At 45.8% G+C, this 27,150-nt stretch overlaps 1 protein-coding gene across 3 annotated transcripts in view; it reads right to left on the reverse strand.

Moving 5' to 3' along the window:
* Positions 1-26,332, reverse strand: part of SCARB1 (scavenger receptor class B member 1) — an 83,959-nt gene extending 57,627 nt beyond the window's left edge. For all 3 annotated transcript variants that reach the window (XM_040416225.1, XM_040416222.1, XM_040416223.1), the window contains exon 1: positions 26,045-26,332. In XM_040416225.1, coding sequence (XP_040272159.1) covers positions 26,045-26,164 — 120 coding nt within the window. In that variant the 5' untranslated portion in view covers positions 26,165-26,332. The remainder of the gene's footprint in view (positions 1-26,044) is intronic.
* Positions 26,333-27,150: the final 818 nt, after the last annotated feature.

Here is a 27,150-nt window from a genome sequence, read left to right on the forward strand (position 1 = left end):
AAGGAGACTGAAGGGCACATATAAATATCGCTATAGCGTTAATCCTGGTGACAGAATCCCTTTAAGGTAAAAATGAGCCCGGTCCATAAAGGGGTTAAGTGTGTAATGACAACAACCTTAACCATACAGCAAGTGGAACATAGGCGTAGCAATGTAATTTGGTCAGAGGAAAGATCATATGCACACATAAGCAATAGGCCTGCACCTATCTCAAGAACAAAGTCCCATCTTGCAGCCACATATGTATAGCTCCCTCTTCAGTCATCTCTAAGGAAGTTCCAATAAAGGTAAGCCTGCCTTCTCTGCAATTTTTGGAACCCGTGTGGCCACGAAATAGGGCCGCATTCCTCGGTGACCAGCCTCTAGCTAACATCAATTACATATCCTGTGGATAAGCTACAAAATGTTGAGATGGAAATACCGCTTTAAAAAAGGTGGTGTTCTCCATGAATACCTTTAGGCTACTTTCACACTAGAGTTTCTATTTTCTATCCTATGACGGATCTAAATACCGGAAAAACGCTTCCGTTTTGTCCCCATTCATTGTCAATGGGGACAAAACGTAACTGAACAGATCGGAATGCACCAAAATGCATTCCGTTCTCATACCAGAGAGCGGTTTGCTTTCCGTCCTGGGATGCGGAGCAAAACGGATCAGTCATGACCCACAATGCAAGTCAATGGGGACGGATCCGTTTTCTCCGACAATAGAAAACAGATCCAACCCCCACGACTTTCAATGGAGTTCATGACAGATCCGTCTTGGCTATGTTAAATGATGATTACACTTACCAGTAATCAAACTTTCCAGACCCCACGACAGCACCACAGAGAGGATCCGCCCCCAGGGACAGGAAACCAGCAAAGTAAAAAAGGTGGAGCCTCTCCCCAACCTCAGTGGTTTACAGAGTATCAGAGCGACTCCAACCCAAATTAGTTAATCTAATTATGTGTGTAAAGGGTGCTGTCGTGGGGTCTTGAAAATCTGATTACCGGCAAGTGTAATCATCATTTTTCCCTTCCCCCATGACCGCACCACAGTGGATTTACAGAGAAGAATACCCCTTCCTTATGGGAGGGCTACCACTTGCAGTACTTCTTACCGACAGAAGAACAGAGGCAGAATTTAGCTGGAGCCAATAGAGACTGTAAGGTAGAAGGAAAAGACCACGTGGCAGCCCAACAGGTTTGCACAATAGAAACATTAGCTCTGTCCTCCCAAGAGGTAGACTGCACAAGTAGAAAGTTTCCCTACCTTCTCACTATTGCCTTTGCCGAATGAATATCAACATCTCTTTTACCTATGATCAACTGGTGTTACAAAAAAAAAAATTTAAATTGTTGGACACCAGGTTGGGTCATTTGTGAAATACCTCTGATGCCTATCTAAAAACTGCATCTATGTCCCCTGATGAGCCCAGTTTACACACTGGGGGAAACGCATTGGGGTAAAGGGACCTATAAATTAATTGCGATGATCTTTGCAAACTGAAGGTTGTGTGTAAGGCTACTTTCACACCTGCGTTCGGGTGTCCGCTCGTGAGTTCCGTTTGAAGGGGCTCACAATCGGCCCCAAACGATTCCGTCCAGCCCTAATGCATTCTGAGTGGACGCGGATCCGCTCAGAATGCATCAGTCTGGCGGCGTTCAGCCTCCGCTCCGCTCAGCAAGCGGACACCTGAACGCTGCTTGCAGCGTTCGGGTGTCCGCCTGGCCGTTCGGAGGCAAGCGGATCCGTCCAGACTTACAATGTAAAGTCTGGACGGATCCGTTCAGGCTACTTTCACACTTAGAATTTTTTCTAAGTTATAATGCAGACGGATCCGTTCTGAACGGATACAAACGTCTGCATTATATGAGCGGATCCGTCTGGGCAGACCCCAGACGGATCCGCTCTGAACGCAAGTGTGAAAGTAGCCTAAATCAGGATACAATTTGATATTTCTGAAATTGTACTGAGCATGTATTCATCGTTATGTATTGAGCAAAGACTCACCTTGATGTATTCAGCTTCTATCTATCTATTTTGATGTAGCTTTTTTTTCCATATTTATAGTAGGGTATCTAATAGACCCACCTAAGGGCACCTTATTTTGGTGCCTTGCATATCTATCTTCAGGGTCATCCAAGGGCTTGTAGGAGGTTCCTGAATACGGGATCGCCCCCATTGGGGCGGCCATTCCGTTCTATAGGCAGGGATTGATAGCATAGAGACCATCACCATCCTGCTTAGAAATCTGCCCTATCCTGTATTGTGGAATACGAATGACTGCTGAGTTTACACAGTCTCTCTTGATTTAATATTTCTTTTTTGTTTTGCATATTTTGTGTTAGGTAATTTTTAGCACTTTGAATAAAGGCTACGTTTTAATCAGGGTGGTACTCTGAATACTCTATTTGACTTTATAATACTTTGGCATACTGACCCTATGACAGGCTACCATGTTAGCTGTGATTCCAGAAGAGATGTAAGCCAGAGAAAAAATAAATAAAATTACCTAAACTATTTGGCTAGTGAACTCTTAGAGGCCGCCTTAGCCTTATTTATGCCAAAAGGAAACACAAGCATGGAAAACTTCTCCAATCCTTAGTTACCCCTAGGTAACGTATAAGGCATCTCCAAAAAGTCCAGACAGTGGAACTTATTCCTTTAGATTTCAGGGCTTATCAGAAGTGCTTGAAAAGTAATGAAAGGTAAGGGTACCCAGATGGAAGCATAGTGAATCTAAAAGCTTAACTAGAGGTCCAAAACAAATGAAAAAGAAACAAAAAGGGGGGGGGGGGGGTCTGATCAAGAACATTCTAGGAATTTTTAATACCGGACATACTTAAATCTAGTATAATCTTATAAAATAAATCTCAAATGGGTTTCTCATCAAGTGTTTATCAAAATAATCGGAACAGATTTTAACAAAACATCTTAGAGAAGTACTTATCTTGACAAGAAATGACCAACTGAAGACTGCTGAACACAGATTTCTTTGGTGCAGAATATATTGCGAGACAGATGCTTTGATCTAAGATCCACCACTGGAGGCCTTGCGATAATTCTGCCAGAAGAACTTTAGACGTCAAATCTCCTTCCTCGCAATCTGGCATCCATGATGGAAAACTACCGTGGCCTCCATCCCCCGGGGGAGCTCACGGGTATGCCGCTAGAGGTCCAAAGAGCTCACTGGACCCTTCAGTTTTGGATTTCTAGATCCAGACCGCGGCAAGTATAATGCGATAGAGTTTGCTGGTGCGCCATACCTCCTGTAGGCCATCCAGACTAAATGTTCCACTGGGAGCCATATAGGGCTCTGTTAATAGGCCATTCAAGCAATATGGTCTAGCCCATTTTCTCACTCATCAGGATTATAGGGCTTTGTTGGAGTGCTATGCCTATTGTAGACTATTAAACTAAAAAGTGACAACCAAAACATAGGCACAGAACTAGTTCACCCTGCATGCATAGCCACCAAGATAGACCGCCACAAAGACGTGGCGGCACCGCTGGACACAGATACTCACTCAGAGCCAAGTTCATTCATCCAGCACTGCTGCACGAGTGGTCCACTGTTTAGACATGGCAACAGAAGACACCAGCCATGCAGACACAGCTGCCAGTAGCCATCCCTCATGCAGACACAGCCGTAGAAGCCGTCGGCCATGTTGAGCTGTTCGTGGATCAACACACTAGATCAACTCGGCAGCATAAACACAGCAAGCATAAACACAGAAGGAAACAGCTCCCTAGGTACATGAGGCCAACCAGGCAAATACCAAAATGTAGCCAGCCTGCCATAAAAGCTACAGGTATTCAGCCGACCAGTCAGATGCTGTAGGTGCAAGCCTAACAAATAGACGCAACATGAGTTCATCCCACTTAGCCGACCCGGCAAAAAGATGCTACAGGCATTCAGCCAACCTACAGGAAAAATGTAAGACATTTCACCAAGCACGCATATATGGAAAAACTTTTAGCCATACAGGCATCAGTAATCAGAAAAACCAACATAACAGACGTTCAGGCAAGAAGGCCCGAAGACAGTCATTCAGTCCTCCCAAAGCCAAGAGGCAGACAACCAGAATATTTGCTGTGTAACTTAAGTAGAGTGTCATTATAAGGAGTACCTTCTTTCACAGCCATGGGAGCTGCATGATCTAGGCTCCTTCTTCCTCGTCTGAGCCGCATGCCGGAGAATGCACTGGAATACATGTTTCCTCCATGGATCTGTGCAGCATGCGGTGGAATGCAATACCACCTCTGGGCTGCTTCCTATAACCCATGGCTCTGGGCTTCAAATGTCGCACCTGCCACAAGAACTGGACAGATGGCCCCCCCACCCTCCCCGGTTCCTAGGGTCCCGTCCTCACAAAATTATGGCGCGATAGACCCCGGCAGGTATTACCACATAGCCCTCCAGAACATTTCTGGGATCTCCTAGGCTAGTGGTACCTAAAAGGAAAACTGCAGGTCTCCCGCTCCAGGGACAGGAAACCACTGAGGTTGGAGAGAGGCACCACCTTTTTATTCTGCAGGTTTCCTGTCCCTGCGGGCAGATCCTCTCTGTGGTGCTTTCGTGGGGGGGGGGGGGGAATATACGTTATCCGTCAAAAAACAGATGCAGATGGTTCTATTATCAGTAACGGAAGCGTTTTTGCTGAACCCTGACGGATCTAGCAAAAACGCTAGTGTGAACGAAGCCCAACTGATGACCTCCACTATTGATAGATTCATACCAGCAGCTCGTGTCCTGCACACTAGCTCCCTCATGTCCATCTTCAAGGGTGCCCACGCCACCACTGAAGCCAGTCATTGGCTGCAGAAGAGCAGGCAGCTATGCCCATGCCTGGGAGGAAGAAAACAAGCAGAGGACCAGAAGATGGACATAGGTCAGCCAGCACACAGGTCTATAGTGGCATGGAGCAGGTAAGTAAGAATCTTTTATTAGTGGTGACAGGTTGCCTGCATTAATTGAAAAAAGGTAAGTATTCCTGGAAAAGCATACTCCATCCCACAATTTAATATACAGTCTAGGGGTGGAGGCGCATGCGCGAGGCTCGCATGGCGGACGTGTTCCCCTGAGCTCCGCTCCTCGCGCCAAACTTTTCCCTCATTTAGCGCTGTTTATTCAGCTCCACGGGCTTCAACCTACATGCAAGAGACTCCTATGATGACCCGCAACAAAGGGAAGACAAAGTCGACGGGAACACCCGTGCCTTCACAGTCCCTACCGGAGCTGTTCAGAAACTTAAGCCACAGCAATATGGCGGATCAGGCCTCTGCATCCCGGAGCCCAACACCATCTGAAGCCAGCAACATCTCGCTGTCACCGGACATTCAAGATCCAGGTCAGGCTGAACTTTATAAAAATATAGCCTCCCTATTCCGCTCAGAACTGTCCCAAGCAGTGGACGAGTTTTCCCGCCAGATCCATGACCTAGGCACCCGGGTCTCTGACTTGGAGACTCGCACCGATGATCTATCGGACGCCCTGCACTCAGATAAGGCGGATATTCAGTCTCAGGCAGCACAGATTGCAGCTATGGAGCTCAAACTAGAAGACCTAGAAAACAGAACCAGGAGGGGTAACCTTCGGATCAAAGGTCTGCCTGAAATTTTCACCGACCTCTCGGCCACTTTGTCAGCATTGTTCCAGGCCTTGCTGCCACAAGCTGAACCAGCGAAACTCCTGATGGATAGGGTTCATAGAGCCCTGGGGAGGCCACGCTCAGATGCCTTACCGAGAGAGGTTATTCTTAAATTTCATCATCCGGGCACACGGGATCAAATTCTTGCAGCTGCTCGTAACCTCACTGAACTCCCTGGTCTCCCCTCCACAGTGCACCTATATGCCGACCTGGCCCCTTCCACCCTCCGCAGACGCAGGGACATGAAGCCTGTGACCTCGGCTCTACAAAACGCCCAGGTGCGGTACAAATGGGGATTCCCTTTTTCCCTCTCTTTTCGTCTCAACTCTCGGGATCATGTTATACACTCACCCAGAGAGGGAATCGAGATCCTTTGGAAAGCAGGAGTTCCTTGTTACCAAGATCCAGCTCCAGAAGCCGCTCCAGAACCGCAACAGCCAGCCAGAGTCTGGACGAAGGTGCTCTCGACTTCGGAGACCGACTTCGTCATCCTCTACTTAAGTCCGGGACTTCTGCCCCTGATCTTCTAGCCTGTCATGGCACTTAGGAACGTTGTTATCCTACCTTAAGGTTCCACTTCATACCCATATTCCCTTTGTCAGTATTACAGGACACTAGCCTTCATAATATAGTCCTATTATTATCTGCTATTTTCCCGAAGCATATCATCTTTTAGGGATTCGGCGTGAAGGACTGTCATGTTTGCCCCCATGTTTGGGTTCTCTGGGCTGGATTGGGAGACTCCGTTAGAGTCCTCACCCCGCTCAACTGCACCCACCTATTTTTCTCAGGCCTATTTAGGCTTAGTTATATATTGTTTTATTTGTTCTCAATTTTTTACTCCCTTTTCTTTTTTTTCTTTTATTTCTTTTCTTGTTTATGTCAGGGGAAATGCTCGTGTAGTTTTCATGTATGGGCGACGGCTGGAGGTGGCGCTCCTGAGGCGGATCACACGGGTTCACTTCGCTTTTCCTGCATACTCCTTACTTTCTGGTCATGTGTAAGATACTATCGCACAACGTAAGGGGATTTAACTCCCCCAGAAAACGTAAGTCTGCTTTTTCTACATATATCAAACATACGCCCGATGTGATCTGCCTGCAGGAGTCCCACTTCACGCCCACCTCTCATCCTTAATATTTCCATCCGCATTACACACGTTTCTTTTCGTCCACCTATGTCTCTAAAAGTAGAGGAGCTATCATTTTATTGCGTAACTCCTTTCCTTTTACACTACTACGCTCTATAATAGATCCTAATGGGAGATTCGTAATCCTTCTAGGCACCTACAAGGAAGAAACCCTGTGCATTGTAAACGTGTATGCGCCTACTAAAGATCCTATTGCTTTTTTTGTCTCAATGCACTCCATTATTGCACCTCTCACAGATTATTGTGGTGTGGTGACTTTAATTTTGTACTCAACCCTGTACTTGATCGCTCCACCCTCCCGGCTCAAATGCGCCCTGCATCCCATAATGTTAAAGTTAAGCATGTGATGGAATCCCTGTCCTTGGCAGATACCTGGAGGGAGCACAATTGCCCCCAAAGGGGATATACCTATTATTCTCCTTCTCACCAACTTTACACCCGGATTGATTTAATCCTAGCCTCTACCTCCCCTCACTAACCTACTCCAGACATGTTGTGTCCTCTTTGTCAGACCATGACATGGTTATAGCCGAATTCGCTTTAGTCAACAATTCTAGTGTCCCTTTTACTTGGCGCCTGAATGAGTCATTACTGACTCAACCGGTTGTGTTTAATTCGATATTAGACGAGCTTAAACAGTTCTTCTTGCTAAACAACACTCCGGATGCCGACCCTATGAACTTGTGGCTTACTCACAAGGCTTTCATACGGGGCAAACTCATTCAGGTAGCTTCAAGGCTCAAAAAGGACAGATCCGCAGCTCAGGTTGCACTAGAGTCTAAATTGGCCAAACTGGTGAGAGCCCATCAACAAACACCAACCCTTTACCTATTGAAGGAAATAAAAGATACTAAAACCCATCTGAATGCCCTACTTTCAAATAATACTGAAAAAGCACTCCGCTGGACGTCCTCCTACTATTACAAGTATGCCAATAAACCGGATAAGATGCTGGCACGCCAACTCAAAGCCACACAGAGACTTAACCAAGTCTACCAGATCCGTACACGGTCTGGTAGAACTACCTCCCACCCAGACATCATATACGACACCTTTCAATCCTTCTATAAACAATTATACTCAGAACAAAAAGGTGACTCCAACACTAAGGCAGATGACTTTCTTTCCTCTGCTTCCCTCCCAAAGGTCTCATCTGCAGCACTAGAAGAGCTCAATAGCCCCATCACACCTGAGGAGGTGACTTACACAATTAAGGCCTTGAAACTGGGAAAAGCCCCCGGCCCAGATGGCTATACAGCACTTTACTTTAAAAAATTTGCAGACCAGTTAATCCCCTTCATTACTAAATACTGTAACCATTTATTGCAAGGCTCCACACCCCCACCCGAGTTCTTAGCAGCCAAAATTACTGTGATCCCCAAACCTCATAAAGACCCTCTCCTACCCTCCAACTATAGACCCATTTCACTTTTGAATATAGATAACAAGTTGTTCACCTCCATTTTAGCGCGTAGACTTAATAGAATTCTCCCTAGCCTGATACACAAAGATCAGGTGGGTTTCATCCCCAGCAGGGAAGCCCCAGATAATATACGAAAGGTCTTGGGGTTAGTTCATGAGGCGAACAGGACTTCAACTCCAGTAGCTTTACTAGCGCTGGATATAGAGAAGGCCTTTGATACAGTCTCCTGGACCTATCTCTGGCGGACTCTCTCCCATTTTAATATTAGAGGCCCTTTTCTCTCCGCTATTCAAGCTTTGTACTCTTCGCCTCAGGCTAGTCTCAAATTACCTTCCTCACATCCGTTATCTATACTAATTTTTAGAGGAACGCGCCAAGGTTGCCCCCTCTCCCCAGCCCTTTTTGCACTAGCCATGGAACCATTAGCGTTAAAAATTTGATCTCACCCAGACATAACAGGAATCTCGGTTGGGGGTGTGGAATATAAATTGAGCCTTTTTGCTGACGACCTTTTGTTAACAGTCACCAATCCTATCATTTCATTTCCCTCTCTTTTGTCCCTACTAAAATTTTTCTCAGATGCATCAGGCCTACTAGTCAATCAATCTAAGTCAGAGCTTTTGTTAGGTAATGTCACCTCCCAGGTTTCTGAGATTCTTCAGAGCGAGTTTCCATTCCAACACAACACGCATTTCCTTCCATATTTAGGCATATCGCTGACCAAAACACTTAACACCCTGTATAAATATAATTATCTTCCCATGTTCACTCAAATAGGGAGGTACCTGCAGTCATGGGAGTCTCTTCCAGTTTCCTGGGTGGGTAGGATCCATATAGTAAGAATGGTGGTCCTTCCACGGCTACTATACCTATTCCGCACCCTACCGATCCCAGTCCCAGTGTCAGACCTGGGGGCTCTCCAGGCGGACATCCTTAAATTTATTTGGGCCCATAAACGAGCTCGTATCTCTAAGCTTGTTATGTGTCGTCATAAGGCTTGTGGTGGCCTTTCAGTGCCAGATTTAGCTCAGTATTACAGGGCTGCCAGATTAGCTCAACTATTTCTGACTCATCTCCCTGCACAGGCTCAGCCTATTTGGGTTTCCCTTGAACAATCGCTGCTGGGGCCGTTCTCCTGGAGAGCCCTTATTTGGACCACCTCCTCATTACCCTCCTCACTCCGTACAAAATCCCAACTTTCATATTACGCTTTGCTCCTATGGAGATCCATTAGGTTCAAGCGCTCCCTCCAATCTAAACCTTCCCCCTTAGAATATCTTTTGGGTAATCCAGCTTTCTCCACTGGACTCCAATCTGGGGCTCTCATGGTGGGTGGAAAAAAAAATTGTGCTCCCTCCGGGACTTCCTGGTACGGGGTAAAATTCTAACTATGTCTGATTTTCTTGAGAAATTCTCCCCTCCAGTTCGTGAACAATTCAATGTCCGAAGAGTATTCTCCTTCCTTCATTCTCTAAAGAATGGCTCACATGATATTGATTATACACCTTTTGAAAGGCTAATGTCCTTCTCTCTACATAAGCAGGGTTTATTGTCCCGGATTTACTCGATTCTCACTGCACCTCCAGAGGATTCTAAGCTTCGTTATATGTTGGAGTGGGAGGCTGATTTGTTAGAGGAATTCAGTGTATCTAGGTGGCACCAACGCTCCCAGACACTCTAAAGGTTCATGGCAAACTACCCTGGCAGAGACCTCTATTAAGATTCTCCACCGGACTTATTTGGTACCTGCCAAATTGCATCACTTCTATCCAGAAGTCCCCTCTACTTGCTTCCGGGGTTGTGAGGAGGAGGGCACGATGTTCCACACATGGTGGACGTGTCCCATGGTATCCAGGTTATGGAGTCGCATTTGCGATCTGCTCTCATCCTTGTTGGGGCACACCCTCCCCCTTACACCCCCGGTATTTTTACTTGGAGACAAGCCATCTAAACTAACGAATGCTAGGTTCAAGTTAGCCCAATTCATTCTACTTGCTACTAGAATACATATTGCTTCTCAGTGGCGTTCCTCAATCTTGAGCTACCAAGCGGTGATTGATAGAGTTAACAGGATTTACCAATACGAACGAATGTCAGCTATCCGCTCTGATACATTTCCTTTGTTTGAGACTGTCTGGGAGCCTTGGTCATCCTCTCCTCATTCTGCCAATCTTTCGCTCTACTCTGAACTTTGATAAGTTTCAGTATATGATGTTTGCAACTAAGGGATGGAGGTTAATATGGGCCTGCTTTTTGCTGATCGCCTTCCAAGACTTAACTCATGTAACTTTGAACTGCATGACTACTGACCCTGACTACTTGAGATTTTCCTTATTTTTGATTAATTTAATCTTTGTCTTTTGTTCTTTGTATTATTTGCTAATGTCTACTTGACTGGACGCTAAGTCCTTTATTTTATGCACAATGTACTGTGTACCTTATTAATATGAAAAAACTTTAATAAACATCATTGAAACATAATATACAGTCTAGGCCTATTTATCGTTATAAAACCATGGACAATACTTGGGGGAACCAGCTAAATTAAACAATGGCCTGCATTCACAACTTGTACAAATCCTTACAGAGAATTAAACACGTGGTAGGGCTCAAAATAAAAGAAAATCCAAACAGTTAAAAAAAACAAAAAAAAAAAAAACAATAAATGTACATTCATGCCTAGAAATCAGTAAAGTACAGGAAATAGCCCGCCGTAACAAGTACAGATTTGCCAGTCCTGGAAAATCAGCTTTATTCAAAAAGTTACACATGACAAACGTTGCACAACAGAGCTCCATGATATAAGCACACACACAAAAAAAAGAAAAATTAGAAAATCACTCAGAATTACTATGTCAGTGTTTACCTCATGTACATCTTCCCAATGCTTTTTTCAACGTGAACTCCTAACTCATCCCCCCCCCCCCTATTAGACAAACCACTATTTAAACCCAGTATGTAGCACTTCCTATTCTTGTATCCAACCAAACCCATGATGCACTTCTCATCCACAGCTCCAGCACCCCCTCCAATACCCAGCTAGTTTATAGCACCCCTCACCCAGCTAGTTACATAGACACTACCCCACCCAAGGACATGGCCATGTAACCACAGCCCAGGAGAGAAGATGGAATAAGTACTCATTTACACAATTTTTTGCAGACCGCAAATTGCGGAGGCGCTAAATACGGGTACTAGCCGTGTGTCCTGCATTTTGCGGACTGGAACATCCTTCTCTATAAAAAATTCCTGTTCTTGTCCGAAAATACAGACAAGCATAGGACATGTCCCATCTTTTTTGCGGAGCCAAAGAATGGAAGAGCAGATGCGGACTGCACACAGCGTGCTGTCCATACCATTTGTGGCCCCATTGAAATTAATGGATCTGCATCAGGTCCACAAAGTAAGGGATGCGGACAGAAAAATACGGTCATGTGAATGGGCCCTAAAAAGGTTAAAAAAAATAATTACATTAAGGGCTCATTCAGACGGCCGTATGCTGTCCGCAAAAATACTGAATGCTATCCGTTTTTTTTGCGGATCCGCAAAAAAAATGAAACATGTCCTATACTTGTCCGTGAAAATCAGGACATGGCCCCATTGAAGTCTATGGGTCCGCAAAAATACTGAATGCTATCCGTTTTTTTGCGGATCCGCAAAAAAACGGATAGCATTCAGTATTTTTGCGGACAGCATACAGCCGTCTGAATGAGCCCTAATGATTATGTTAAACGATGCAAACAACCCTTTAAGAAATTAGATGAATATATTCTAGTCCACTAATTGGTGCAGCTTTGTAGACTTTGAAAGCACAAGGGGGGGGGGGGAGGTAGGTCATTCGTTCCACTAAAATAAATATGACAAAAGTACAACTCAGCAGAATAAAATGTATACTTAATGGAGACCAATGATTTCTCTAGAACTTGGTGACCACCCACATGTCCTGCAATAGCCCTAGTTCAGCTTCAGAAAGAAAACATCACTTTTAGGGCCCTTGCACACGACCATATGCCCCCCAAGTGCGGGACAACAGCCCCGCGGGCGGCCCGACGTGCACTGTATCATTGTAATCTATGATGCGGTGTGCTCCACGCGCACGATCAATGCCGCTCCAGGACATATGGCCCGCTCACAGACTATCTCGGAGGGCATACGGTCGTGTGCAAGGGCCCTTAGAGATATGTATGGATATGCAGATGGAGACTTGTCGGGCCCTTCTCAGACAGTATCTGTACATAAGCAGTATTTTCAAGCTTAGTTTGGAGAAATCATGTGAATAAGTTCTAGGTGCTGGAAAGATCAGAGCCAAGCTTCAGACTTCTACGGCTGACATTTGTGGCGGTCAGTATTGGAAATTCAAGTTCTGGAAAGTTAGTTACATTTACATTTCATTCTAAAAGGTAATTTGTCACCAGGAAATTTACTGTTAGACCAGGCACTTACCTTGTAGGCCTAGCTCAGCTGAATGTAAGGATACCTTTCACTTAGTGATCAATTGCTTCATTCTGGAGATTAAGTACTTTTATTCCATATGCAAATGAGTAGTTAAAGGGGTTATCCGGACATATCCCCTTTTTCACCCAGACAACCCCTCTGAGTGGAGCATCAATGCATTTCCGATGCTCTCCCTTGTAGTGCGATGCATTGCGCAGGACAAGGGCTGTTTTGTTTATATTCTTACACCGCTAGGCGGAGGCTTCCACCTAGCAGTGTTCTCTGCCCATTAGTGCCAGTGACATCACTGGGGTCACTGCTAGGCGGAAGCCTCCGCCTAGCAGTCCCATGGGGACACCTGATACATCACCGGATCTGCTTAAGAAGCCCTTGCCCTGAGCGATTCATGAAGGGGTTATGTCCAGGTTCAGCTCTGAACCCGGACAACCCTTTTAAGTGCACTGAGGGCAGACAAGCCACTATGTCAAAAGAAACATTGGTGGTCAGCTCATCTCAGTCGGTTTGTCTTCAAACTGGAAACCTGAGTGCAAGGAGACAATCCTGGACTGGAAACAGGTTTCTAGAGAACTTGCAGAAAAATACATCCACTTCTCCAGCACTTTATTCAGTTACGATTAAAAAAAACATCTTGTACAAAAGCAAACAGTAGCCAACAGGTTTCGGACTCAGAAAATCTAGTACTTTCATGGCACTATGTACACCCTTGCTACTCCTGTTCACTCTGCCAGCCCCTGATCTCCTTCTGGATTAAAGGGAGTCTGTCAACAATTTGACACGTTTTAAACTGCTCTGTGGGACACATATATATGCCACTGATGGTACTTTCGTCTGGCTTTTGAGAGTCTCTAAAGCATCAAAAACAGAGTTTGAAATATATGTAAATGAGAAATTTCAAGTGCCCAGAGGTGGTGTCTTTGCTGGAAGTGCCCAGGCACCGCCTCCCCACACCCCCGGCATTACTTATGGCTAACTCTTCCCCTGTTTATCCTGCAGCCAATCCTGTATCCCTCTGCCGTCACTCTTCGGTGTCCAAAATCCCGCATCCGAGCACATCACCGCCAGGCCCGGGTATAGTGCACAACAGTTGGTAGTGTACTGCACATGCCCAAGCCAGTCGATGATGTGAGCATATGCAGGATCCCAGACAAAACTGCCCTCCAAACAGGTTTTACAAAGTCACAATCCCTTCCAGCCACTCAGCGTGTAGGTTACTGGTACAGTCAAAACTCATGGGCATTCTGCTCTACCCACAGATGTAAAGCAACCTTTAGCATCTTGTACATATCATTCAGGGCTAGTAATACATGATTGATTGTACAAGTAAGGCTACGTTCACACTGGCGTTTTGGCTTTCCGTTTGTGAGATCCGTTCAGGGCTTTCACATTCGGTCCAAAACAGATCAGTTTTGCCCTAATGCATTCTGAATGGAAAAGGATCCGCTCAGAATGCATCAGTTTGCCTCCGATCCGTCTCCATTCCGCTCTGGAGGCGCAAGCAGCATTTTGGTGTCCGTCTGACTAAACTGAGCCAAACAGATCCGTTCTGACACACAATGTAAGTCAATGGGGATGGATCAGTTTTCACTGACAATCTGGCACAATAAAAAACAGATCCATCCTCCATTGACTTTCAATGGTGTTCAAGACAGATCCGTTTTGGCTATGTTACAGATAATACAAACTGATCCGTTCTTAACGGATGCAGACTGTTGTATTATCTGAACGGATCCGCACCAAACCAGAGAGTGTGAAAGTAGCCTAAAGCACTTTGTATACTAGTCTATGTTTGAGGCATAACTCGATGCTCCCGAGCCTGATGCAAAGTCTGTACTAGGCTCTTCTAAACATCACATGCTAGTGAGTATAGGTGGCACCATGTAACATTAGGGTCTTAGGCCACACGTCTTCTCAGCTTCCTATAGTTACACCTACGAGGCAGATGTTCCCACAGTTCTCAACATTGATTCATTAACATAAGATTCATTAAATAGACAAGTCAATGCTCCGAGGGCTGTTTACCTTAATACAGGAGGATTCAAAAAGAATGGTGCACAGCTATAACCTCAGTATTCATAACAGAGAGCATGTAACACACTAACCTGAAAGACACAAATACAACTTCTCTACACTACAAATGTTGAATGTGAGCTCCATTGGAGCCACGGCAGATATCTAGGCAGCAGTCCAGTTCTGTGCAGACACATGCCAGCATATCCTCGATATGGACTTTCAGTCATGGATCATCTCAGGTAGTCTGTATCCTGTGGCTGGGGGGGATACAGATACACTAAGTTCTTTATGTGGCCCCACTGAAAGATGACGCAGGAAGTTAGATATGGCGATCGTGAAGCCTGGCGCAAAATTGGTTGCTACTTTCACACCTGCGTTCGTTGCGGATCCGTCTTGTATCTGCACAGAGGGATACGCACCGATAATGCAAACGCTTGTATCTGTTCAGAACGGATCTGTTCGCATTATTCTTTCAAAAAAAAAAAAAAAAACTCTAAGCCAAAACGGATCCGTCCTGATTTTCATTGAAAGTCAATGGGGGACGGATCGGTTTTCAATTGCACCATATTGTGTCAGTGAAAACGGATCCGTCCCCATTGACTTACATTGTAAGTCACAACGGATCCGTTTGGCTCCGCATCAGGCGGACACCAAAACACTGCAAGCTGCGTTTTGGTGTCCGCCTCCGGAGCAGAATGGAGGCAGAACGGAGCCAAACTGATGCATTCTGGGGCTTAACTGATCCGTTTTGGACCGGTTGTGAGAGCCCTGAAACAGATCTCACAAACAGAAACCAAAACGCCAGTGTGACAGTAGCTTAATTGTTTATTCTGGCGCGACCCATCCTGTTGATAGATCAGCCAAACAGTCTGACATACGCCATTCCCTTAAAGGGAACCTGTAAATGCAGGAGGAGCTGAGCAGATTGATTTTGTGGGAAAAGATTTTGCACAACTTCTATTTCAATAATTTAAATTCCTGCTCATTCTGGGCTTTGAAGTCCAGGAGGGGTCCCATCAGTGACGGACAGGCTGGATCATTATCCATTTGTAGAAACCATCCCCTTTTCAACTTCAGCTTTTTTTTTTTACAGATAGTTTAAAGGGGTTCTGCACTTTGTTTAAACTGATGATCTATCCTCTGGGATCTTAGGTCATGCTGCAGCCGTCGTGATTGAAATTGCCATGTAGCCAAACCCTTGAGGTTATGAAATACCAACCTGTATGTGAGCATTTGTAGAGGAGATAAACGCTAGCAGCTCTCAGATTCAATATTTAAAGGGGTTGTCTCGCTTCAGCAAGTGGCATTTATCATAGAGAAAGTTAATACAAGGCAAACACTGCCACCGCTGCTGGATTGCAGGGTGGTCTTAACCATGGAAATGAGCAGTGTATAATGTGATGGAAAAATGAATCCAGCCAGCAAAAGGAAGCAACATGGACAATCACACTACATAAGTGCCTTGTATTAACCTTCTCTACATAATAAATGCTTTTTGCTGAAGTGACAACCCCTCTAAAAAGGACATCTGTCAGCAGATTTGTACCTATGAAAATAGCTGACCTGTTACATGTGCACTTGGCAGCTGAAGGCATCTCTGTTGGTGCCATGTTCATATGTGCCCGCATGCAAACGAACCTCTAGGAGCATCAGGGGCGTTGACATTACCCCTAGAGGCTCAGGTCTCTAACTGCCGCACTCTCTGCAGAGCCATGCGTGATGACGTTTTCACAGCCTGGTTCTGTCAAAATGCAGAAGGTACATCAGTTGCAGAGAGAGCAGAGCCTCTAGGTGTAACAGCAAGGCCCCCGTTGCTCCTAGAGTCTTATTTGCATATATTATAACATCATTTTTCTCAGCAAGGAGGGCATATATGAACATGGGACCAACACAGATGTCTTCAGCTGCCAAGCGCACATGCAACAGGTTTAATAGGTACAAAACTGCTGACAGATGCCCTTTAACCCGTCAAACAGATTTGGTATGAAATATCACCGTTGATACTCTTCCTCTACAAAACAAAGTTACAGGAAGTTTTAAACCCTAAGCACACAGATACTATTACGCTGAAGGACTGAAGTGTTCAGAGTTTGGGGGGTTAAATATAGCAATTCTGGACCTGCTTAAACAGCAGGAGAATTTTAGCTTCAAGCATAACATTCCTTGTGTATTACTACTTACTGTCTTCATTCACTATATTAGGATAGTCTTGTGCATCTCTGGCTTATTCTTGAGCGATAAAATATTTTTGCAGGCTGCTGCTAGCCTTCGTTGTTCTCATCCGTCCTTTCCCATGCTCAAATGCCAAACTCAATCACCAAAAAAAGAAATGGACCCATAGATGGTGGCTCAGCTTTAGGACATGCAACAAGTGCCCCATTATGCATGGTAATGACAAAAGCAGTATTCGGCAGTCCAGATAACCAGGACACTTGGTTATCCACAGTCTGACTATTAGAAGTGCACTAAGGGCTTGTTCACATGAACTTAAGGGCTACGTGCCCGTGCTGCGGTCCGCAATGCACGGGCACCTACCGTGGGGCAGCAGCATGCAGACCCATTCACAAGTTCTACCTTTTTGCGGAACCAAAGCACGGATCACCACAGAAGCACTCTGTAGTGCTTCCGCATCTCCGGATTTGTGGACCCATTCAAGTAAATGGGTCTGCATCAGTGATGCGGAATACACACGGTTGGTGACCCGTGTATTGCGGAACCGTCATATGTGGCCCGCAGCACGTTCGTGTGAACAAGGCTTTAAAGTGAACATAAGATCACACACCTTAGCATACTGTAGATTTATCTATATGAAAGTGACATTTACAGAACAATGATCACCCTAAATGACAGACATGAAGCTTCCCTTTAAATGTTCTAGTTTCTAGAAACAGGGTCAAAAGCATTTCGATCAGATGTTTACTTAAACTTTGGCACACAGACTGGTCAACAGAAGTGTACCGTAGGTTGTGGACCTCGGCCTCCACAGTATTTTTAAAGTTCTAGGCTGTGTAGAGTGCAATCGCACACACTTGCAGTGGTGTAATGAGATCTTCTGCAAAGCTTGCCGCTAGCAAAGTCAGAACGGAGAGGGCAGGTTAGAACATTTTCTGATGTCTGGCTGCAAGAGCCTAAACATCTGCCCAAATTCTTAACCCGAGTCGCTTAAAGAGGGGTTTTCAGAAAAGTTAATGCAGTTACCACCCACAGCTCTCCTGGCGAAACGTACACAACCCCCTGTGGTATGGAGTTCTGGAGAAATAAATCTGCTTAAACCCCAATTATACATGAAAAATACTCCGTTTCTAATTATGAAGATCTTTGAAGATTTTTGCCACAAGGTAGCAGAGGGAAACCTGGAATCTTTCCTTGTCGAATGTACCCCTGTGCGGTGATCTCATCCACCTTGGTGACTAAAGCCCTACTGGACTGGATCTCCCAGATGTGTAAGGCATTATTCATACAAGATACTAGGAGTTATGCTGTTTTTTCTTAAAGTAAAAAAAGTGCCGCCACACCCCAAAGACTGAAATATTTCAGTGATGATTTCATCGTCCAGCAGGTGCTTTCCCCACGTCTGACCTTAAGACTTCACACTCCATTTACCGTAGCCACCATTTATTGTCTCAGTGAAGGGCTCCTGTTCACAGCCAGGTATTCATCAGATACTTTCCAAGAGCTCGTAAGCCCTCATTACAAGGTGTGAAGCCATTACGACATCGATAACCTGTTCGTTTTAATTATGCAAGCAACTCTGTGACGCTGCATCTCACCATCATGGTGTGATCACCCAGGGGTGTGCATACCTTGTGTACATCACTGTCATACGACTGAAGAAAAAGGATGCCCAACCAGTCTCATCTCCATAATACAAGATCATACTACCACGCAGTGCCCTTGGAGAATGGTCCTGTTTAATCAGTTGTGTTTGCTCTCCTCCTGAGCAGTGCGTGTTCCCACAATTCAGAGGCATATTTTGCCGATCCGGTCATTCCTCCTGAAAATTTACAAATAAATTGGAAACTGCCAAGAGTAGGCATGGACACCTGCCCCCCCAAATTGTAACCAAAGGTCGGACTACATTTTTCCCGGAAGAGTAAGTTTTTTTTCCACACAACAGATTGTGAAAACACGCCTAATAAATACAAGGCAGAATCCACATGTTTTTTTCTCGCAGTTGATGTGGTTTTTGACAATTTAACCAATGGGTGTTCGCTTCAGCAGTACAAAGCTGTATTTTCAGCTTGAGGTTTTTGGTGCAGCAAAAAAATAAAAATAAAAAGACAGAAACGCATACAAAAACAGCATGGACTTACATGGACTTTTTAATGCTTCCCATTTATTGCAATGGGAGATTCAGTGCAGATTCTGCCCCAAGATAGGGCATGCTGCTGCCTTTTCCACTTCCAAAAAAGCAAGTGCTGCTTCTCATTGAAATGAACAGGAAGCAGTATTTTTTGGAGCTGATTTTGAGGCAGAAACGCTCCAAAAAATTATGTGAGCCCCATGTGACCCTAAAAATACATTTTTGAGGAGTATTTTTATCCGTGGAGTACGAAAGTTGCAGTAATTCAAATAAATAAAACCTAGGCCTACATAATGTTAAGGTCTTGCTCACGCGTGTTGAGGCTCCATTTGGGGCTTCTGTCGCAGATTCTGTCAAAAAGACTGGCCAGAAAAGCCCTGCACGCAGTCAATTCAGCTCCGTACGGCCAGTTATGTGGGGGGGGGGCGCAGATGGAACAAGCCCCAAGAGGTCAGCATTTATGTAGGCAAACCATTACTAGTCTAAATAACATCCCTCCCATCAGCTTCTCCAACACACAGTCCCATGTAAATATCACTGTCCTTCCTCCAGCCCACCTACCATACATTCCGATGTAAATAATGTCTTTCCCCTCCCCTCAGCTTCCCAAACATTTAATTCCATGTACATAACATCACCCCCTCCCTCTAGCCCAACATACATTTTACATCTGTTCACATGGAAAGAAAGAGAAAGTGGCCATAAACGGACCAGAGTGCCGCATGCTTCCATTTTTTCAGTAGAACCAAACAGACATGTAAACCTACCTATTGAGTTCAATGTACAGGACTCACTGACACCATTATGACCTTTGGGGAAACCATTGCAGATGCAGTGCTAATTTGTCCTATAAAATGGACACCATGACGGAAGCCCAATAGCTGCTGGTGTCTGTCACAGCCGTCATTTTCTTTGCCCTGCTCCTATGATTGAGTAATACAATGGATATCAATGCAGATGTGAACAGGGCCTATTAGTGTACTTGCACACGAGAGTAGGTTTACAAACAAGCCTCGCACAGATATCCGTACAGTTTTCGGTGTGCTGCCGCACCAAATTCCCATGTAGTTGTGGTTTCTGGTGGGGATTTGACACCATTTTTCTGCACATCTCACCCTTGCATTGCAGAGTGTGAATGCTGCACAAACATACAATTGACATGGCACCGCAGAAAAAAGCAAAGTGTACATGCCATCTGTCTAAGCTCATTCACTTTCCTGGTACCGTATTACGCTGTGGTTTTTCTGCATAAGAAATCCACAACATGTGCAGGTAGCCTAATATTATGATGGCTACAGATTTTCAGGGTTCACAGCATATATTGAGCACACATGACCGCAGCACTGACCATTAAAGGGAGTCTGTCAGCAGTTTTTACAATGCTAAACTGCTGAGGGCACCAGTACAGTGCTTCACCGTTAAGCACTCCCTGCATTTGGGCCGTCTCACAGCCGCTCTCTTCTGCATTGCTCTCCTGCTTGGAAGCGACAGCTGCCACCCAATCTGTAAAGCAGCTCCACATAAACAGCTCTTCACATTGAAGCCCTGCACTGGGTAACTGCAAGAACAGAATCTGGCAGAATAAAACTTCATATCCACAGTACTCCTGATAAGAAAAACTGCAAAAAAGGCATTTGTCCTGTTCTCACCCATTCCCCACCAAGATCTGTCAGCAGTTTAGCTGACAGAGGCCCTTCAAGTGCCTGGTCATCTAATTAAAGAAACAATACTAGGTGATAAATGGAGCAATATTCCCCATATGACTGGACAGCTGACAGACCCAGCCGAGAAGCGAGATTTCGTTTTTATCTGTAGATTTATTTCAAGTACTCACTTGTCTTTTTAATAAGAGTCAGAGCCGTAACATGTACTTCTAGCTAATTTAGATAAGCGATTACTGCAAGCTTTTCATTTATTTTCAAAGAGAAGCACTGTTTGTGTATTGTTTGGGCCCCCCTGCCCAAACTGCAGAAGGGGGCTACAGCCTGCATCCATCTCCACAGGCGCTACATTGCTAAATGTCTTCCCAGCCAATCTGTCCCATTACAACAGCGGATCCCCCATCCTGTGTGCTGGGATAAGTTATTGTAGTGGGAAAACCTTTCCAAGCGAAAACTAACTCACAATTGCTTTAACTGAACTCTAGGCTCCTCCACCAGGTGGCATATGACCCAGCTCACGGCTAGTGCAGGATGTGGGAGGCAGCTATTTTACACAGATCACATGAAACGCCACATCTCATGTTCAGTCACGGTGACTCAACGCTCAGGTCACAGCTTCTGGTTTCTGGTGTTATGGAATCTGATTTAGTAACTACTTGATTATGAAGGCTCTATTCATGGAACTGTATGTTGGGTCGCTCCTGTTATTCCTACTGACAACTTGGTGTTATCAGTGAGGGGCGCATCCTTGCATAGTCTCATGTTGTCAGGCTGTGCAGGGACAAACCCCCACCCCACTGGCAACACCCAGCTAGCAATTTATATATAAACTGCTAGTGGGAACAATAGAGGAATGGTACAAAATCATGCGAATAGATGAAAGGGGTATTTCCATCTGAACATTTATGGAATATCCACAAACCATACGTGTCAGATAGGAGGAGGTCCCAGAGGTGGGAGCTGCATCTGTCTTGGGCCTCCTGCACACGACCGTAGGTGTCCTGTTGCCGTATTGCGGACCGCATATGAGCAAATTGCACTCCCCAATGCATGGAACGAATACGTTCGTGTGCAGGAGGCCTTAAGGACAGATCCCATCGTGTACTGCCAGGAATGGATAGGTGGTCACATATGCTCTTTTCAGAAGTCCAACCAACGTGAATGAAGACAGCCGGGCATGTGTAGCCAACTCTTTCGACGCCTATTGGACATTTTTGACATGCTGTGGCTATGCCATAACCGTCCAGATGGGACAACATGGAATTTGCAAAAAAAAAAAAAAAATGTTTTAAGGATTAGACGACAAACTTACAGTAGACCGTCTACAGGTGCAGCAGATCCATCATCCGGCATCAGTCGCTGTAAGGCTACCATGTTAGACACGTTTTTCCTGCACAGATTTTTTGTACGGAATCCAATCTGCTTTTTTTTTTTTTTTTTTTCTCAGATCGTATAGGGACCCATTGCAGAAAAGGCACAATGCTGTCTGCATTTATACATCTGTTCCATCATCCAGCAAAACAAACATAGAACATGTCCTATTCTTGTTGACTATGCTGACCAGAGTAGGCATTTAACATAGGGCGGGACATGCAGATGCACACAGCTGGTATTCAGGTTTTGCATGATAGCGTGCATGAAGTCCAATACAGTTTTGGCCTGCTTTGACAATAGTTTGTCGGACTCCACACTATCTGCACGGAAATTTGTGTGGAATTTCTGCAAGTCTACCTACACCAGTGTGCAGCTAGCCTAAGAGGGTGGGGGTCATGTATTAAATCATACGCGACTATTTTAGTTGTAATAATAGTCGCAAGTCCCCTTTTAAACCAGATGTGCAAGAATATTTTGTCGCATGGCCAGTTTTACACAGTGTGCGGTAGTTGGGCATGAAGGGGGCAGAGCGGGGGCCGTGTTGGGGCTCCGGCACCATTACATTTACACCAGGAAACGGGCATAAATATTCGTTTCTCTACAGGCGCACGGACTGCCTTCAAGTCACCCAATTTATAACCACGCGCATGCCTCGTCAGAAATTAACTGAATCTTGCAGCAGCGCGAGGGGAAATCTTAGACCAGTCTTAGTAAATTACCCCAGTATTGGTAAATGTGCGCCACTGACTGTTCAAGACCAGCACGCCTGTCACTGCCACAGAGAGGAATCATGAAGTGGCCGGCAGTTCTTTTTAATAGGCAGACTAAAATAAGAGAAAATATGTGGATGTCGGTTATCACAGGGAACGGTGCCATGTATGCCCAGTGCACTGCTCCAGAAACCAGTGTCTGCGGCTGCATACTGGTACAAGATCCACATGTAGATGTGCGTAATGTAAGAAGGAAATAGGACATACTGCTACCCTACAACTTTCTACCCCCATTCCTTTAGGTTCAAGTCACAAAACATTGAACTGTCTGAAGTTTCCACAGTCTCGCTCATTTACTTCATTACAAGGGGATGGACATAAGGTATGGAGGGAGAGGGGAGCTCGTCTTGGGCTATGCGAACTATCAGGTAGTAGATCAAGTTGTTGTGGACCAAAGTTATGCTAGCAACCCTACACCACAAGAATAAGACGAGCCCATGCAGATTCTGTGCCCATTGTCCACCAAGCACTTACTACCACAAAGATATAGGTCTTTTCCATGCTTCTAAGGTAACACATATTACTGGTGTCTGTGAATAAAGCAGTAATATGTATATTAGTCATCAGTGTGGTGAAGCTATAGTACATAGTGTATATGATATGTAGATGCTAGGACATAGCTCTACCCTCAGCATGTCAGTGTCACAATGCAGTGCTCAAACTTCTCATTGCATAGGAATAACAAGAGAAAGGTATTTTATTGAATCTGCATGATGAGCCCTACCAGGCAGTGTACCTGGTTTAATAGGGTGGATCCTGGTGACTGAGCCGCTTTAATAGTTTGGGAGAGTGACAGGTTTTTAAAAAGCAACAATCTTCCAATAAAAAAAAATATATATAATTTACCCCATAAAAACAATACAGATCCATAATACACAAGTGTGAATGAGCCACTCTCAGAGCTGAGACCAGAATGGGTTCAGTTACACAACTCGATGTGTCAGGCAATTATCAGGAATAAGGGTCCATTCACATGTACGCAAAATGGGTCCGCATCCGTTCCGCCATTTTGCGGAACAGGTGCGGACCTATTCATTTTCAATGGGGCCGGAATGTGCTTTCCGCATCTGCAAAAAAAAAAACGAACATGTCGTATTCTTGTCCGCAATTGCGGACAAGAAAAGGCATTTTCTATGAGCATGCCGGTGTCAGTGTTTTGCGCATCCACAATATGCAGATCTGCAAAACACATACGGACGTGTGAATGAACCCTAAACCAGATGTCCCCGATTGCCGCTTGGAAATGCAGCCATCACCTCTGCTGCATGGGGACCGGCGATCAATACAGCGCTCACTTGTGTCCATAGAAAATCAGTGTTCCTGGGCAGCAGATCTGCAATCATTTTAGGTGCTGGGCAAAAGACACGATCACCCGAGTGTTTGCTTATTGCATCGGGTGATCTCCAGGAACATTTACACAGGTCAATTATTGGGAGCGAGCATTTCGATAAAAGCTCCTCCCCGATAATCGGCCTAATTACTGGTCAATGTAAAAAGATCTTAAAGGGGTTTGTCCTCTCAGACATTGATGACATAACACTAGAATATGGAAATGTGAAGTGGGACCTGCACCTATCTCCAGAACAGGGCGCCCAAAGTGGAAGAGAGCATGCGCATGCGTGGCTTGCGCCCCACTCAATGCTATGAAGTTTCTGAAAACAGCCAAAGGCTCATGCACATGGCCGTTGCCTGGCCGGGTGTGTAATGCGGGTCTGCAATATACGGGCATCGGCTGTGTGCAGACCATATCATGGATGCACACCTATTCACTTGAATGGGTCCACAATCCAGAAGAGCGGTGCGGAACAGAGGCATTGACTCCCACAGAAACACATGTTCTATTTTTTTGCAGTGCGGATGGATCATTGACCCATTCAAGTTGAATGGGTCTACATCTGTCTGTGGCAGCCGCACGGTTGGGGACCATAAATTGCGGTCCCTAATACACTGAGCGGCAGCCACATGAGCCTTTCAGTTCTTCTGCTCCGTTACAGGAACAAAACGATTGGCACATAACTGGGCCAAATGGAGCCTACGGACCCCAAAGACCATAATGGGGTTAGTTAGGATCAGAGGAAGATTTTTGAAGCCGAGACAAAGGTCTAACGGACCCCCTATTCTAGTCTACGGGGTCCATAGACTCCGTTGGGCTCTGTTATCATTCAATTCCCATAACGAAGCAGGAGAACAGAAAGGCTAAACAGGGATGTGAACTCAGCCGAGGCGTGCGCAGCTAGAAGTACCATAGCGGCGAATGGAGAGCTGCCATCTCTCCGTTCACTGCTATGGGACCGCTGGAATAGCCCGAGCTTTCGGATGTCCCATAGCAGTGAAAGGAGGGTGGCTGTGTTTGCATTGTACGCACCCTTTCACTTTGAGGGGCACTTACTGGAGAAAGTGCAGGACCCCCCTATGGACCCGTTTCCATTATGCAGGAGAGGACGCCCCTGCGTAACAGAAACGGGACGGATCTGTTTTGCAGCCCATAGACTTCTATTATGACGGAATGAATAACGGAAAGCCTCTAAAGGCATTCAGTCATAGAATTGCGATATGGATTCCGTTACCACGGACCATAACGCAATTCACCCTTTACCAACAAAGTGTGAATTAATTTCATAAGCGGAAAATCGCTCATCCGTAATAGTGACGTGTGAACATGGTTATATGAGGGCCACCTCAACCTCCACAGGGCATCATCTCCATCAGTATCTGACCCCCAGGCGATACGGTTTCCACATGAAGCGGGGGCGCACAGATCACGTCCCTGTGCCGCAGGGAGTGGAGGATCCTCCAGCGTTTCCATGGACTTTGATTGAGCTTCCACCATAATCAGTACAGAATGATAAGATGTCACCACATTTATCTGATGCTGAACCAGGACATCACTGAAGACATGGAGATAAGCGGCTGGCGTCCTGAGTAAGCATTTATGGAGGACTGCTGTGCGCACAAGTCCAAAGTCAGGCAGGAAAAGCCGCCGAGGAGCTGACACATACCGGCAGGCAGTACACACCACCGTCCATACAAGTAACAGTTTTTAGTGGCTTTCTGGAAAAAAAAATTCAGGTTATGTCACACTAGAAATCCTGTCAGACAGTCGTACAGCAGAGACCAGTGTGTACAGGAGCCGACGCGTGTCGCCCGTCACAGAGGATTCCGGGGTCGCCTCAGTCATCCTGTGTTTACTCGCAGAGACATGTGACCCTCCCCTCCCCCCAGAGCTTTACATACATGCGCCCCTGCCTGACCCGTTCTTACCTTCTCCACTTGTTGCTTCATGATAACAGGGACCAAAAATATCAGCAGCGCCCCTAACGCCACCAGCAGCAGGCCGACCACCCCGAGGATGATGGGCGCCTTGGTGCCGCCACTGACCATGTCTCCCTCAGGCTGTAGTGACTACGCGACGTGGACGACAAGAGTCGGCTGCCCAGCTCCCAGGACTGCGCTCCTCCAGCACGGCAGACATCCTCTCAGCCCGTTTTATTCGGAGGGGAAGGTAAGGGCCCGCCCCGTGCGAGCTTACCCAAACTCACCCCATTCTGCAGCCTGTCACGGTGTCAGGAGGACTCCCCCCGGGAGGAGGGGCCGGCGCCGCTTATCTAAACACGCCAAAATGTGGAGGGACTCCTGTGTCCAGCGCTGGGGCTCGTGCGGCTACTTAAGAGGCGCATGGCGGCAGTCACTCAGGAGACTTCAGGGGGAGCCTCGGTGGGGATACTCCGGGCTAAGAGTAGAATACCATACAGGAGCGATAGAGAAGATGGAGCGATAGATAGAATGTGTGCATCCCGCCTAACGACGAATAATATGTCTACACCAAACACATCTATACTCACCCAGTCCCTCTCATGACCCACATGGTAAATATTCCCCTTTGTGCCCCCTCACAGTAGTCATGCCCAGATATATGCCCCCTTCACAGTAAATATGCCCAGATATGTGCCCCCTTCACAGTAGTTATGACCAGAAATGTGCCCCCCTCAGTAGTTATGGCCAGTGACATCTCTAACTTTCATATTTTGGGGGGGGGGGGGGGGGGGCACACTGGAGGCCAGGACAAAAGTAGGGGGGGGGCAGCTATAACAACGATACATTTACACAAGTACGCTTAGAAATGCTGCGATACTTTACCCAATACCTAAAACCGCAACAGGGAAGAAAAGTCCTGCTGTCTGTGGTTTAAAAAAAAAATAAAAATCACTCAGATTTCAACATGTCCTAGCTGCCTGTGGATGACACTGTTATAGGGAGGGGGATCTGTGGATGACACTGCTATGGGGGGGATCTGTGGATGCAACATACCATATATAGCATCTTATGCTATATGTGTCATCCACAGATCCACCCCATGACAGTGTCAT

This window comes from Bufo bufo, chromosome 2, assembly GCF_905171765.1.
Source record: "Bufo bufo chromosome 2, aBufBuf1.1, whole genome shotgun sequence".
NCBI lineage: Eukaryota > Metazoa > Chordata > Amphibia > Anura > Bufonidae > Bufo > Bufo bufo.